This window comes from Danio aesculapii, chromosome 25, assembly GCF_903798145.1.
Source record: "Danio aesculapii chromosome 25, fDanAes4.1, whole genome shotgun sequence".
NCBI classification, from domain to species: domain Eukaryota; kingdom Metazoa; phylum Chordata; class Actinopteri; order Cypriniformes; family Danionidae; genus Danio; species Danio aesculapii.
In genome coordinates, this window is record NC_079459.1 from 33330288 (window position 1) to 33347216 (window position 16929).

Here is a 16929-nt window from a genome sequence, read left to right on the forward strand (position 1 = left end):
GCGGGTTTATGCTTTGTTTCCTTGACGATGGCACTGGAATGGAGCCCAGTGAGTAAAGCAAACGCATCCTCAAGCCTCAAAAATGGTGTTTTTTCCACTCCGTCTTTTTCCAAGTGATGACAGTGGATCTGTTTGAACAGGTGAAGCCACACACGTCATACAGTTTGGAAAATCTAGCAAACGATTCCCAGAGTCCACTCACATTGGTCAGTACGGTAATGGATTAAAGTCGTAAGTATCCTTCTTTACAGTTCTCACTGTAAATATGGTTGCGTCTGAAATAACTTATAGGGGAAAAACGGAGTATGACAAAATGATTGTCTGAATTAAAGTACAGTGCAAATGGAAATTATTTGTAGCATTTCGTAGTTTCCATATCGTACAGCCTTATTGCATTAAATTGGATTGAATTGATTATTTTCCTCAAAATTCTACTAAAAATGCTCACGTTTGTTTAAAATCTGTGGCAATACTTTGATTACTTTGATACAATACTTTAAATGTAGTACATACAGATTACATACAGATTACATTTACATTAAATACATTTAAAGATCAAAACATACATCATTGCTATATCGATTGTACGTTTTAAGTGTTAAAAAGTATGTATTTATTTATTTATTTATTCAGAACAATTACTTACTCGAGAGCATGTGTTTTTAGATGCAGCTCTTGTATCTCGTGATTTAGATTTCATACATAAACATCCTCTCTTTTAGGGGTTCCATGCGTATTGGAAAGGACTTCATTCTTTTCACAAAAAAAGACGACAAATTAACCTGCTTGTTTCTGTCGCGAACATTTCACGAAGAAGAGGGTCTGGATGAGGTAAGGCATTGATTTCTGCAAAAAAAACACAAATCTTAAAGGAACACTGCACATTTTTGGAAATTTTAGCCTGTCTTACAGCAATTTTTGAATCTATTCAGCCGATTTCCGTGTTGGGCGGAGCAATTTTAGCTTAGCTTAGCATAAATCATTGAATCAGATTAGACCATTAGCATCTCGCTCAAACAAATTAGAAAAAGAGATGCGCAATGATATTTTGCAGCACTGTTAGCTAGCTGTGGACTATTTTCTGGTGCTGCGTAACATCATTGTGCCTGCTGCAGCCATGGTACGGCAGCAAAGTCCCTTGATTATTATGCTGGAATAGAAATAATATAGGAATAAAATAGTTGTTGCTATTTTCTAGGCTAATATGGCTAACTTTTAAATTTCTGTCGGTCTTAGTACACAATAAAACTAGTAAGAGTCAACCTTTAAATAGGAAAATGATCAAAATTCATTTTCTGAGTGAGGCGCTAATGGTTTAATCTGATTCAATGATCTATGCTAAGCTAAGCTAAAAGTGCTCCCGCCAGACCTGAATAGATTCAAAAATAGTCAAACTCAACTGTTTACTTCTAGAGGAGATGTAAATGAGCCTATTTCCTAAAAAAAGGGGTGTTTTCTTAAGCAAAGACCAGGACTTTGAGTGTTATTGGCCGCCTCTTGCAGGTTATTGTCCCATTACCAAGCTGGGATGCAAAAACCCAGCAGCCTCTGACTCAAGACACAGAGAAGTACGCTACTGAGACAGAACTCATCTTTAAATATTCACCTTTCAAGAACGAAGAGCAGCTTTTCCGCCAGTTCAATAAGATCGAAGGACCCAGCGGTTGGTGGAACTTTTTGGACATTATAACAACTACTTGAATTGTGATCGATGAGTTTGTTCAACCTGAGCTTTGTGTGCTTGTAGGTACTTTGGTTGTAGTTTATAACTTGAAGTTGATGGATAACCGAGAGCCGGAGTTGGATATCGAGACAGACCACCAGGATATTATGATGGCCGGGACGCCTGTAGAAGGAGTGTGAGTTTTTTCGCTTTAGTTTTTCCAAAACTGGAGCTTTTTGAAGATTCTACCACCAACTATGAGGTCTTGTTATTGGGGGATTTTACAAGACTTTTATGACTTAACTTATGACTTGATAAACATAATCTAACCATAGATGGTTCTTTGCCAGATTAAAAAGTTGTACAGTCATTTATCCAGAAAGACGACAGCTCAGTCAAGATGCATTACTGTTTTCACCTGGTATTAACATTAGAGATGGGCAATATATTATCGTTTATAAAACCTATAATTGGTTATTTCAGAGTGAAATCATTTTTAGTGTTTGAGTTGTTTACATAAAGAGATTTACTGACATGCTTATTCACTTCGTAACATCAGTCGAGTGTTTGAAATGACTTATTTTTGTGACCAGACATGGATTAATATCACAGAATGAAGGATAAATTATGCTATTTTAGAGTATTCCATACTGTACATTCACATGATAAAGGCTAGTAGTAGTAATTGTAGTAATAATGATGATGATGATGGTAGTGGAAATAGTAATATTGGTTATAATAATGTATTGCATAGTAGACATCCAGGAGCAGGGTTGAAGACTTTTTTTTTTTTTGTAAAATCTAAAAATGAATGCTTTTCTCTATCTATATAGCACTTTTTTTGACTCTCAGTGAATACTGATGTATTATCATCAATAATATGATCGCAATAAATACCAAAAAGTATTGTGATATCATTTAATGTCCATATAAGATATCATTTAGGGCCACAGTCATATCACCCTGCAGCCCAAGACCGCTTACTCACTGAAACTAAGCAAGGCTGAGCCTAAGTACCAGGATGGGAGACTGCATGGGAAAACTAGGTTGCTGTTGGAAGTGGTGTTAGTGAGGCCAGCAGGGGGCGCTGAACTTGCGGTCTGAGGCCTAATGCCCCAGTGTACAGTGAAGGGAACACAATACTAATAGTGAGCGCCGTCTTTTGGATGAGACGTTAAACCTAGGTCCTGACTCTCTGTGGTTAATAAAAATCCTATGGCACTTCTCGTAAAGAGTAGGGGTGTAACCCTGGTGTCCTGACCAAATTCCCTCCATCGGCCCTTACCCATCATGGCCTCTCAGTCATCCCCATCCACCAAATCGGCTCTATCACTGTCTCTCCACTCCACCTATAGCTGGTGTGTGGTGAGCGGACTGCGCCGTTGTCCTGTGGCTGCCATCACATCATCCAAGTGGATGCTGCACACTGGAGGTGGTGTGGAGAAACCCCTCCCCCTCTCATGATTATGAAGTACTTCGGGTGTATGGCCATAAATGCACTATATAAATACACATTACATCACATATCGCCCCTCACTAATTAACATGCATCTGTTGTAACTAAATGTTTTGGGATTTAATTGAGAACCTATTTCATTAATCTCGACATCAGTGTAATGGACGAATACCATTGAATGAGCAAGTAAAAATAAAAATGATCCTTTACTTTTTCAAGCAAAAAAGTAATCTGATTACATTAACTGGTTACCAACACTGGTAATCGGGAAATCAAAATAGACATTTACTTTCTGCTTTTTTTATTTACTTGCTTTGTTTTTGGATATTAATGTTTGATCGTACTGTAATTAAAAAATATATATATAACAATTTTTTTTAATGTGTAGCGTAACCTATAGGGTTACATTGACTATATTTGTTTTTGTAGCCTTTAATATAAACATATAATAAAATCCCAATTAAAAAAAAACGGAAAAAACACTATATACACCATATGTATGGCAATTCGCTAAAAGATACCGAGATATCTTGTGTTTATATTTTCTTTTTTGCCTTACCACTGGACCCTTTCAGGAAGTGCTAGAAAGTGGAAACACTCGAAATATTTTTAGACCCAATCGACTTCAGAGATCAGAGTAGAAACATATTAGAGCAATTCCAGCATTATGGATGCGACTTTTGCTGTAAAAACTTAAAACATTAATTCACATAGAAAGTAAACCTTACCATTATATTGAAGCATCTGTTTATATTTTACAGAACTACTGATTACAGAGTTAAGGGACCAGAAAAATAGCAATCTGTAATCATTTTTATTCTTTAAATGAGGAAATTAAACCTGCGTTATGGATGTGACCAAAAAAAGTATGCGAGTTTACAGTATACAACAGACTTCTCCCAGAATTAAACTGCAAAACCCAAAACAAACCATGCTAATCAAATGGATAAGAGTTGCTCTCTATAGAACAAAAACAATTGATTTTATTTTATTTCAGATTTTTGCATTTATAAGGAAAAAGTGTCGTTATGGACATGACATCTCTCCGTTATGGATGTGACTGATGTGAAAATGCCACTTGTGTGATGTTGGTAAATCAAATATAATAGTTTGAAAACACTGACGGAGACATTTTTGAGTATTTCTAAAGTGCTGTAAAATACTTGCTTAAATAAAAAATGTAGAAATGGTTTTCGTATTTTGGTGAAAGCTTAATTTTTTTTCATGGCAAAGTTGACATCTGCATGGAATTGCTCATAAATAACACTCTAAGAGTCCACAATTAGTCCAGCTAGGCAAAATCTTCAGGATTGCTTTGACCTTCCAGACTGTTGTGGTGGAGAAAGCTGGTAGTTTACTCTAATTGACTGCATTGTTACTCTTGATTTGGCATACAGTGGGTTTTTACCGAGCTAATTTAGCATTGGGATTTTTTTTTTCTTGCATCATTTTGGCACATACGTTTGTGTTATTAACAGGAAGCCAGAGAGAAGGTCTTTCCGTGCGTATGCAGCCGTCCTTTACATCGACCCCAGAATGAGGATCTTCATTCAAGGGCACAAAGTCAGAACCAAGCGACTGTCCTGTTGCCTGTATAACCCTAGGTAAACATGAAAAATATCTCTTTATTTTTCAGTGTGGAAAGGGATAGTTCACCAAAAAATAAAAATTTTGTCACTATTTTTCTGTTGAGCACAAAAGAAGTTATTTTGAAACATGTTAGAAACCTGTAACCATTGATTTCCATAGTATTTGTTTTTTCTACTATGGAAGTCAATGGTTACCGGTTTTCAGCATTCTTCAGAATATTTTCATTTGTGTTTAACAGAAGAAAGAGACTTGTAAAGGTCTATATAACCACTTGAGGGTGAGTAAGTAGCCTGTAAATATTCATTTTTGTGCAAACTGTCCCTTTAATGGTGTAGCTTGTTTGTAAGCTAAACAAAATGTGTTTATTACATGCTTAAAAATGTGCATTGTGTTTTGTGTTGTTACTTGACTTCTAGGGTGTACTGTCACAATTGAAATCGTAACCAAAGTGTTAAACGTATGCTTTTGCAATGCCCTATTTTTAATGTTATCAGACAACGATTTATTTTTTTTATCTGGAATATTTTAAAATGTAAATTTACAGGTACATTTATTATTTATTGCTGTTAATGTCTTTTTATTGTTATATATACAGTTGAATTATTACCCCTCTGTTTATTTTTCTTATTATTTCTGTTAACGGAGAGAAGATTTTTACAACACATTTCTAATCATAATAGTTTTAATAACTCATTTCTAATAACTGATTTATTTTATCTTTGTCATGATGACAGTAAATAATATTTGACTAGATGTTTTTATCTATACAGCTTAAAGTGACGTTTAAAGGCTTAACTAGGTTAATTAGGTTAACTAGGCAGGTTAGGGTAATTAGACAAGTTAGTCTACAGAACAAACCATCATTATACAATATCAAAAAATATATATAGCTTAAAGGGGCTAATAATTTTGACCTTAAAATGATTTATAAAAAATTAAAAACTGCTTTTATTCTAGCCGAAATAAAACAAATAAGACTTTCTCCAGAAGAAAAAATATTATCAGACATACTGTGAAAATTTCCTTGCTCTGTTAAACATAATTTGGGAAATATTTAAAAAAGAAAAGAATTAAAAGGTGGGCTAATAATTCTGACTTCAACTATATATACGTTTTATTATTATAGACAAGTGGTATTTATAAAATGGCTCACACTTTACAATAAGGGTTCATTAGTTAATGTATTTTCTAACATGAACTACTAATGAACAATTATAATTTATTAACTTAATCATAGTTCTGCAGTTATTAATGCATTGTTATTTTTTCTCTCTCTCTTTTATTTATTTATTTATTATTATTATTTTTATTATTATTATTATTATTATTAACAAAGTTTACAGGCTTGAATAATATAATGAGCAGTGCTTCCCACAGGTTTGAAGTATACTTGTAGTGGTAGTCAAATTGAAAGACACAGTTTACCCACAGCACATAAATGATAAACTACATGCAACAAACAAAAAATAATGTGATTTTTAACTGTTTAATTGTTTTATTTTTGTTCAAAAGTATTTTTATTGAACATATTAGACATAAACATACAGTGCAAAAAATGTCACTTTTCACACAACAAACAAACAAAACCTGTCGCACACATATACTTTAAGGTTCTATAAAAATATATAAATAATATTAAGATGAAATACAAATAAATAATAATATTAAGTAAAACATATTTTACACTCATATATAAGGGAATAAAAGAAAAAGGAAATAAAATTTAATAAAATATCAAGGAAATTGAATTGTACTCTTCTAAAATGACTGAGGGGTCCATCTTCTTTATGTGATCTAAAACAGGTTGCCAGATGAGAAAAAACATATCAGTACGGCCTCCTACAGTGTATCGTGTTTTTTCTAAGGTCAGGTGGTGTAGGAGTTTTATAAGCCATTGCTTAAAGGTTGGAGGAAGTTTTTCCTTCCATTTCAGCAATATTAATCTTCCAGCTAAAAGCGTAGCAAAGGCAATCACATTTATCTTGCTTTTGTTAAAACTTAAGGACTGTGGCGTGATCCCAAAAATTTTAATTATGGCCTCAGGTTCTATATAGGTATTTAATGCCTCCGAGAGGAATTTAAATATTAGCTGCCAGAAATCCTTTAATTCTGAACGAGCCAAAACAAATGAGATAGAGTAGCTTACTCAATGTTACATCGGTCACAATTAGGCTCTATATTCAGTTTACATTTGGCTAGTTTCACTTTGGACCAATGTAATCCATGTACTACTTTAAATTGTATAACTCTATGTTTTAAACAATATGAAAATGAGTGGATATTGTCTAAAACGGATTGCCACATGTTTTCTGATAGTTCTGTCTCTAGCTCCACCTCCCATTTTCTTTTTATTGTACTAGGGGTTCCCGATTGTAGGAATTAATTATAGAATATATTTTGCCAATAAGTCACTTTGAGTATGGGTTAAGCTCCATGATAGAGTCGAGAAGGGAGGCAGTGATGGATAGTGACTCATTGAGGAGGACACAAAGCTTCGCAGCTGGACGTAACTAAAGAAGTGAGAATTTAAAACTTAACTTTTACTTCTTGGAATGAAGCAAATTGTCCAGACAATGTCTTAAGACCTTTCATAGACCTGATATCAAAAGGTTTGTCCATAGTAGAGGGGGTGAACAAATGATTTCTTGTAATTGTTTTCTCTCTCAAGTTCAGGTTGCTTTATTGGCATGACATTTTGTACAGTATTGCCAAAGCCTTCTAGATATGTATAAAATGGCCTATGTTATATATTAACATCATCAAATTAATAAAGTATACAGCAAATGAAACGGACAATATCTCTCAAAAAATTGTTAATCAGTAGTTGATCAACCATTTCTATTGGTGAACAAATATTTTGCAGCCAGTTTAGATGTCATTTCATCTCCTCCGAGTTTAAAGTAATGTTTTTCTGAGGCATTTATTAGCGAATTAATTATTCAATGTTTCTCTTGCTCTTACGGCTGTGTGTGCGCAGTCAGTTGCAAAGCCAAGCGAAAGTAGGTTTAAATAAAAAGGTAATGTAGAAACGCATACAATTAACAACAACTTTCGAAAGCAGAAGCCAAATACCGGACATTAGGAAATTTAGAAACCCCGGCCGGATTAATTTTTTAAGTGCCAAAAAGGTGCGTCTCTGTGGGTCTGCAGAGCATGTGACCGTCTGTGGGAGTGTTGACAGTTCTCGCGCACACTGAGCGAGCAGTAGCCTATGAAACGTGTAAACGAAGGACAATTTTCCACTGGTTAATCAATCGCAGATATTTAGTTATCCTAGGGCAGGCATGTCCAAGCTCGGTCCTGGAGGGCCGTTGTCTTGCAAAGTTTAGTTCCAACCCCAATGAGACACACCTGGGCTAGCTAATCAAGCACTTACTAGGCTTTCTAGAAACATCCGTGCAGGTGTGTTGAGGCAAGTTGGAGCTAAAATCTGCAGGACACCGGCCCTCCAGGACCGAGTTTGGACACCCCTGTCTTAGGGGATATAAAAAAGTTGAAAAGGATGATAATAACAGTAAAAAAAAAAAAAAGTGTTGCCAAATATACTAAAGTAAAGTCTATGTATGGGAATTCAATGGCCCCCTCCCCTGTGGTCTCTTCAAACTGGGGTATCCAATTGATAGAAGTACAGTATCAAGAATGAAATCAATAGAATACAATAGTGCTTTATTATAGTACATCCAGATTCATGCTTGTTAACAGTAGATTAGTGAACATGAACTAACAATAAACAGCTTTATTTTCATTAATGTTAACTAACATGAACAAATACTGTAACAAAAGTATTATTTATTCATTGTTTGCTCATGTTGGTAAATGCATGAACTAATACAACCGTATTGTAAAGTGTTACCATTGAATGTTGTAAATTTGATCTGGTTTTGCCATTAAAAAGCCAGAGAAACTGATACGGCAACACATTTAAAACACTCTCTTCTCTCTCTAGGATGTACAAATACACATCAACACGCTTTAAAACCAGAGCAGAGCAAGAGGTCAAAAAGGCGGATCATCTTGCGAAACTCGGTGAGTTCAAGACCACACAAACTGCTTCAAGTGGATGAGAATGGCAGAAGGGAAGTTTCAGACGTCAGGCTGTGTGGCCCCTAATGTCACTTCCTCCATCTGACTGTTTCTGTTTTTAGCCACTACAAATACTGAACCACAAGACTTGACCGAGCATCTAGACCAGGCATGGGCAAACTCGATCCTCGAGGGCCGGTGTCCCTGCAGAGTTTTGCTCCAACACTAATCAAACACACCTGAACACCCTAATTAGTGTCTTCAAGATCACTAGAAAGCTACAAGCAGGTGTGTTTGATTAGGGTTGGTGCAAAACTATGCAGGACACCGGCCCTCCAGGATGGAGTTTGCCCATCCCTGATCTAGACTCTCACTTTATCACCACACTAATGATTCATCGACTATTTTAATAAATGCATATTTTTGTTCTTAACCCATATAAGATTGTAACAGGAGGACAGTAAATGCTTTTAATATGGAAATTGTGCTTTATAATGAATTAATTAGCTTTTTTTTTCTTTGTCTTGTCTTGTGTGTGTGTGTGTGTATGAATTTCTCTATAGCCGAGGAAAAAGCACGAGAAGCGGAGAGTAAAGCTCGCTCGCTGGAGATAAAAGTTGGTGATGATTTATCCAAAGAAGCCAGAGTAAGTCAAGGATCTCATTTTGCTTGAATGATATTTTGTTTAAAGGGGACCTATTATGCGAAAATGTCTTTAATAAGGGGTTTAAATACAGTTTTGTGGCAGTAGTCTGTGAATATAACCAGATTCTAATGATAATCATGTATTAATTGTATTTTTTTATAGTCAAACTTGATAAAAACAGTCTGCAGAAACAATTTGTTTGACATTTTCCCATTGTACGTGTCATCAGAGGGAGAAAGCCCCGCCCACTAGTGACCGTCTCTCTCCCTCATTAGCATAGGAAGTTAGTCTTGTTTTTGAATCTGCCACTATGCTGACACATTGGCATTTGTAGCTCCGCCCTCTTTTGAAAAGAGCACAATCTCATTTGCATTTAAAGTGGCAGTCACCAAAACGGCACAATCAGGATTAAAGCCTAAAAGGGGCAGTTTGAGAGACATATAAACATTATTTGTGGTATTTTGAGCTGAAACCTCACACACACACACCCATCAGAGACTTTTACATGTTATAAAAAGACCCCTTTAAGGCTAATTTGTAAGGATCGTGGAAAGTTTGATCAGTGTGAAATGATCTTCCAACAAACAGCAACATTACAAGTACAACGGCTAGCTTTTTTTGTTGGTGTTTGTCAGTGCGGAATGAAGTAGTGAAGTCTAGATAGGATACAACTGCAGATACGCACATCAGTATAGCATCACTTTTGTGACACTGTATAACAATAATTTATATTTTACAGTACTGTGATGGTTGGGTTTAGGGTTAGGGTAGGGGTAGACGTTAAAAAATACAAATCATTGGGTAATTTAATAAATTACATAGATAATACTCGGTACAACTACTGTTTAATATGAATAATACTATAGTATAATGACTGTTTTTATATTACTGTGACGGTTGTGGTAGGGGTAGATGTTAATAAAATAGAATTAATAGGTAATTTATTAAATAATATGAGTAGTACTATAGCATAATGACTGTTTTTACCTTAATGTGACTGTTGTGGTAGGGGTATACCTTAATAAAATTGAATTAATGGATAATTTAATCAATAATATGAGTAATACTATAGTATAATGACTGTTTTTACCTTAATGTGACTGTTGTGGTAGGGGTAGACCTTAATAAAATTGAATTAATGGGTAATTTAATCAATAATATGAATAATACTATAGTATAATGACTGTTTTTACAATACTCAGAGGGTTGAGGTTGGGGTAGACGTTAATAAAATACAATTAATGGGTAATTTAATAAATAATATGAATAATTCTATAGTATAATGACTGTTTTTACATTATTGTGAATGTTGTGGTAAGGGTAGACGTTAATAAAATACAATTAATGGGAGATTTAATAAATAATATAAATAATTCTTGTTAACTTCCGGCCGCAACCATATCTGATCTAGCAACAACTGTGTGAATTGGCCTAGCAACCACTAATAACATTGTAATATCTGCATAGCAACAAGCTTTAAATAAAACTGTACTCCTGGCAACTACTTACACAACATCTTTGGATTTTTATGTTGAGTTTTACATAGAAAACTATTTCTTGTTTTATTTTTAAAAATTTAAGAAATTTAAAACCAAAAATACAAAAAGAATTTAAATTAAGAATAATAAAAATACAAATAGATAAATAAATGGATGTACATAGAATATAAAGATGCATCATATAACAATGGTATATCAATAGCAGGTGATACAAGATACAGAGATATTGGTTATACAGCGAAAGTTACAGAGGAAATGTTTTGTATCAGCTTCCTTCAGAAATCCTACAGTGACATATTTTGAAAAACTCTTCAGGTTTTCTCTTGACTATATACACATTAAGCTTGTTTTAAATTTAGAAGCACAGAAATTGCGCTATTGAGTTGGTTGGAACTGCAGGTTTTACATTTAAAGGGGTAGCTCACGCAAAAATCTAAATTCTGTCATCGTTTGCTCATCCTCCACTTGTTTTAAACCTGTTTGAGATTCTTTCCTCTGTTAAACACAATGAAAGATATACTGAAGAACAGGCATGGGCCGGTATAAGATTCTGATGGTATGATAACCTTGGATAAAAATAACACTGTTTTAAGGTATGAGGGTATTGTGATTACTGCTGTAAAATATATTCTTTTAAAATGTCTGGGTAAAAACAGGGTTTCTGCAGGTTTCATCACGTCTAAATTTAGGACTTTTTAAGCCCTTTTAAGATCATTATGAATCAAATTTCAGACAACACATTCGGCAAAACGCTAATAATTTTCTGTAATAACCAGTGTTTTTTTTTACTTGCCCCGTTAAAATTAAAATTCAGTTATTTCTTAGCAACATCATTTAAATATTGCGTCAAAACAAGCAAACTCTAGTTGTACATATATTTTTATTAGCATAACCTTTCTTTTTTTTAAAGACAAGTTTTAATTGCTATAATAAACACAATTTATGCACAACATAAATTAATGCATAAAAACATGGAGAACTTTTTTAAACAAAGTTTATTGTAAGGATGTAAGGAAGACAAATAAACCATATTGCTAAATAGTTAACAAATGTTAATTTTGTTAAAAGTTTTTTTAGATTGATTTGTTGGTTGTACTGGTTGGCCATAGCTTTACAGGGACAATTAGTAAAAGTTGAGACCTGTTTAAAAGTATTCAAGACCCACAACAGCATAATTCAGTGAGTTTAATACTTTTTAAGGACTTAAATTTAGTTTTTGAAATCTAAGGCATTTTAGGACTTTTTAAGACCCCATTTTCCCTTTTGAACACAATATATTTAAATTTTTAGAAACATTTAAATTATTTTGGAGCAGTAAACATGTCAGGCTGAATAATTAAAGTGAATCATTGACTTCTGCTGTCTTCATTTGTTTCAAAAACACTGATTTCTTTACTATTTAAAATGGCATCTTTGCAAATATGATCTGCTGGAGATACTGTTGTCCTAAAAAACTAATAAAAACCATAAATAAAACTTCCTTAGGAATGGAATAGCAGAAATTGATGGCAGTTTTAAAACCTTGACTTTTCCAAATCGCGGTATACCTTGATAACGGTTATCATCTCATGCCTACTGAAGAATGCTATTGACTTCCATTGTCATTATGAATGTCTGTTGTTGTTTTCTGTTTTGTTCAACATTTATCAGAATATCTGGTTTTGTTTTTGTAAAAAAAAAGGTTTAGAAGCACTTGAGTGTGAGGAAATGATTGTGTTTTTTTTGGGGGGGGTTAACGTTTATTTTCTGCTCTATGATTTCAGGCTGCGCTGAGAAAGGCACAGGATTCGTCTGTTGCGTTACGAGCCGAAGCTACTCGAAAACAAGCCATCCATGCATCCAAACAAAAGTAATAGATGCTCACCCACTTATAAATATATAGTATTTGCTGTTTAATCTGCTATATGTAAGAAATGTGTGATCAGCGTGAAACAAAATGTAAGAACAAGACCTTTCACGATGTATTATGTTGTCTATAAAAGCCTGCGGATTGATTTTTATCCAGTTTTATTCTTTTTTTTGCCTTGTTTTTAAATATGTGTGACCTTTTAATGTGCTCTCAAGAAACTCCCTTGCTTTTCCATGACAAATGAAATGATTAAAATAACAGAGTTTTATATAATAGTTTCTAAGACATTATAAATGATTATAAAGTTCAATGTAATGCAGAAACCATCATCTAATTAACAGCAGTGCAAAATGAAATGTCTTAAGAATATTAGGGATTGAAACCGTGTGCACAAGTATGACTATCATCTGTTGTTCCTATTTCAGAGCTTTGAAAGAGCCCAAGGAACTAAACTTTATTTTCGGCGTGAACATCCAGAGACGAGACCAGGATGGGATGTTTGTCTATAATTGCAGTCGTCTCATTAAAATGTATGAGAAGACGGGACCACAGCTGGAGGGAGGAATGTAAGCGGAAAACACACTCTATGCCAGCTGACGTCACATTAAATTTAAAGGGATAGTTCACCTAAAAATAAAAAGTGTCATTATTAACTCAAGGAAGAAGATATTTAGAAAAATGCTCGTTAACTTGATTTTGATAGTGATTTTTGTCCTACTATAGTCAATGGGAACCAGCATTCTTCAGAATATCTTCGATTGTGTTCAACAGATGAAAGACACATATTAAAATGTTTAAAATCATGTGAGGATGAGTAAATGTAAGCCTATTTTTATTTTTGTGTGAACTATCCCTTTATCAGTACAAATAACCACTATATATGTGTGTGTGCTTGTATCAGGGCCTGTGGGGGTGTTGTAGGAGTGGTGGATGTTCCCTATCTAGTGCTCGAGCCAACGCACAATAAGCAGGACTTTGCAGATGCTAAAGAGTACAGACATTTACTGAGAGCCATGGGAGATTATCTGGCCCAGTACTGGAAGGATATTGGTATAGGTCAGTCTGTATGTGTGTGTATTGGTTATAAATGTTATATTTTTAGTAGATAGTTAAAGTGTTTGATGAATATGATGTACGTAACATGGATTTTATCTTTCCCTCAACAGCTCAGAAGGGTATAGTGAAATTCTGGGATGAGTTTGGTTATTTGTCAGCCAACTGGAACTCCAACCCGTCAAATGAAATTCAGTTTCGCCGAAGGAGAGCCATGGAGATACCGGTCACCATACAGTGTGGTATGGACACAACTTTATAGTCACTGCACAAATTTCCGAAAGCATATTTTGTTCTGGCTGATTAAATACTGCCACCTAAACAACTGGATTAAGCATATTTAGACTTGAATGTTGCTTGAAATTATGACACTTTCCAAAAAGGAAACTTTACTCACTGTACTGCAACAAAAAAAAACACCCTCAGCAGCCAGAATTTCCAGAATACCTAAAAAAACAAACAAAATCCAGGTGACTAACAATTGAACAACCTTAGAAACAACCAATAACATTGTAGCAACTGCATACCAATACATTAGAGAAATAGAAATTAGGGTTGGGCCGATAGACGATGCCATCGCTGATGGCCGATAAACTTCACGATGCTAAGCCAGCATCACGATCCATCGCCCCGCCCCACATTTATTTTGATATGTAACTTATTATTTGCATGTCATCTTAATAGCAATAACGGTCTTTTCATGAGGTGTTAAATTTTACATATAGCTGCCGCTTGCATGGCTGACAGCATTGTGAGGATTAAATGAAGGATTATGCAGTACCTCTCGCGCTTAAAATTCAGTGGCAAACGCTGTTACCTGCAAACCCCGTCCCACAGACTTTACAGTGAATGGCTTTAGTTATTTTCATAGCGCTCTTGAAGCCACTGGAAGTCCTTTTTCCACTCTTGGAAAAGTGTAAATGGTGGATTAACATCCATCACATGTTTACTGATAAGATGTGCCATTATTAGTAACTTTAGGTGGTTTCTAAAACAAAATCTGTCAGTTTTATTTTCATTCTCATCTTCAGCGCTTCACATTTTAGCGGTTGTAGCTCCTGTCATCTGAAGGCAGGAGGCATTGACTGAGTGATTGACAGCTGATATTAACCAATCCATTCGCGTTCAGTTCTAGAGCAGTGGGACAATAAGAAGAGCACAAAAGCAGGGCAAGCATTGCAGGCTGTTTTAACTTCAGCAATTTCACATAACAACTGTTTTAATCTGTTCCTGAGCGCTGCGTTAGGCGTTTTTAGGTGCAAAGATGCATTCTGTATAAATGTCTCCTAAGTCTGTACATGCGCAACAGGTCACACGGCAACAATTTATGCACTCGCATATTCATAATAATAATAAATATATTATTTTTAGGTCGCATAGATAAAATTTCGGGTGCATATGCGACCAAAATGGTCGAGTGCTACCATCTTTACTTAATATTTCCTCATAATAATAATAAAATAAGGAAGTTATCGTCAATCACAATACAAATTACAGTGAACTCCAAACGAACTCTCATCTCCTCCACCAGCTGTGAGAAAAAGCCATTATAACGACACAGATCACTCTGCTTATTCATGCCAGCGTCCCACGGAAAAAAGTGATTGACAGGTGGTAATTTGTGGGTAGCTTTATTTATTTATGGTTTGGTTATGGGTAAAGCAAAGACCATGTGGGTCAGGTAGTGAAAACTGTTGGCTACAATTAATTAATTCGTTATGAGTTAATTGATATTTAACAACAACCACCCCCCGCCTACGACGACGATGCCATCGTCCATCGCGATATTTTTCATTGTACGATGCCGAATTGGTCAACATCACCCAGCCTTAATAGAAATAGACTATAACACATGAAAAATGCATAGAAACACCTTAAAAAACACCAAATTCCACCTAACAGTGCCCTATAAATACACCAAAACATTGTAGCAGCCACGAAGAAGTTCTCCTAAAAGCAACTATTACACCCTTACAAACCATAGCAACACTGTAACAAAAACTCAACACACCATAGCAACCAGTATGCAATTCCCTAAGGAATTTCTGTAATACCCATAAAAAAAGGCTATGTAGGCCAAGCAACTACATAGAAACCTCCTAAGAAATAACCAAAACATTGTAGCGACTGCATAAGTGCTCTAATAAATATTAAAAACACCCTAAAACTGAAAACAACACCTTAAAAAACATCAAATCCCCATAGCAACTGCACAGAAACTGGACAATCATAGCAACTACGTGAGTTCAATAAAAAAATACATCCGAGCAACAACACAAAAACACCAAAATATCACATCAACCACATAACAATACTCTAAAAACAGAAATAATTTCTTAAAATTGCATAAGAACACCCTAGCAACCTAACAACCTAGCAACCTAAGAACACAATAGCAACCACATAGTAGCGCACTACATAAACAAACAAACACCTTAGCAACAACTAGTACATCTTAGCTGCTGTATAATAGTGGCTTTAGAAGCAATCAGAACACTGGAGCAACCATATAACAACATGTTATAAAACAATTTTAACAACATAGGAACTGCGTAGCCATGCCATAAGAAACCCGAAAATCATAGCAACTACATAGGGTCCCAAAAAAAAAAAACATGCAAGCAGCCACATGGCAACACCCAAAGAAACAACTAAAATATCACAGCAACCACATAACGATACAGAAAGAAACCGATATAACTCTCTAAAAGGCGCAAGAACACCTTTAAAACAACCTAGCAACCTAAGAATAAAATACAATAGCAACACTCTTAACAAATTAACACCTTATCAACAACTACTATATCTTAGCTCCTGTTTAATAGTGGCTTAAGAAACAATCAGGACATTGTGGCACACATTTCAACATGTTATAAAACAATCATAACACCATAACAACTGCGTACTGTAGCAGTTACTTTGGATAAAAAGATGTACAAGTAAAATGTCTCATATTTTTCTTCCTCCCTTAGATAAGTGTTTGAAATGGCGGACGTTGCCGTTTCAGATGGATGCCGTGGACAAACGCTATCCTGACAGTTGGATGTGTCTCATGAACCCGGACGGATCCCAGGACAGGTTTGGGGAATAAAACAGACATCAGAGGTGTTTTAAAACGTTAGCACTGTTTCTTTCTCATGATTTTGTGTG

The 16929-nt window shown here is 35.0% G+C and overlaps 1 protein-coding gene across 2 annotated transcripts in view; it reads left to right on the forward strand.

Annotated features, from left to right (window-relative positions):
- The window catches only part of morc2 (MORC family CW-type zinc finger 2), a 37761-nt gene that overhangs the window by 5179 nt on the left and 15653 nt on the right, over positions 1 to 16929 (forward strand). For both annotated transcript variants that reach the window (XM_056451588.1, XM_056451587.1), the window contains exons 5-17: positions 1 to 48; positions 141 to 231; positions 723 to 831; positions 1504 to 1663; positions 1748 to 1859; positions 4598 to 4723; positions 8656 to 8735; positions 9296 to 9378; positions 12641 to 12726; positions 13152 to 13292; positions 13628 to 13782; positions 13893 to 14021; positions 16752 to 16857. The exon at positions 1 to 48 is cut by the window's left edge and continues 21 nt beyond it. In XM_056451588.1, coding sequence (XP_056307563.1) covers positions 1 to 48; positions 141 to 231; positions 723 to 831; positions 1504 to 1663; positions 1748 to 1859; positions 4598 to 4723; positions 8656 to 8735; positions 9296 to 9378; positions 12641 to 12726; positions 13152 to 13292; positions 13628 to 13782; positions 13893 to 14021; positions 16752 to 16857 — 1426 coding nt within the window. The remainder of the gene's footprint in view (positions 49 to 140; positions 232 to 722; positions 832 to 1503; positions 1664 to 1747; positions 1860 to 4597; positions 4724 to 8655; positions 8736 to 9295; positions 9379 to 12640; positions 12727 to 13151; positions 13293 to 13627; positions 13783 to 13892; positions 14022 to 16751; positions 16858 to 16929) is intronic.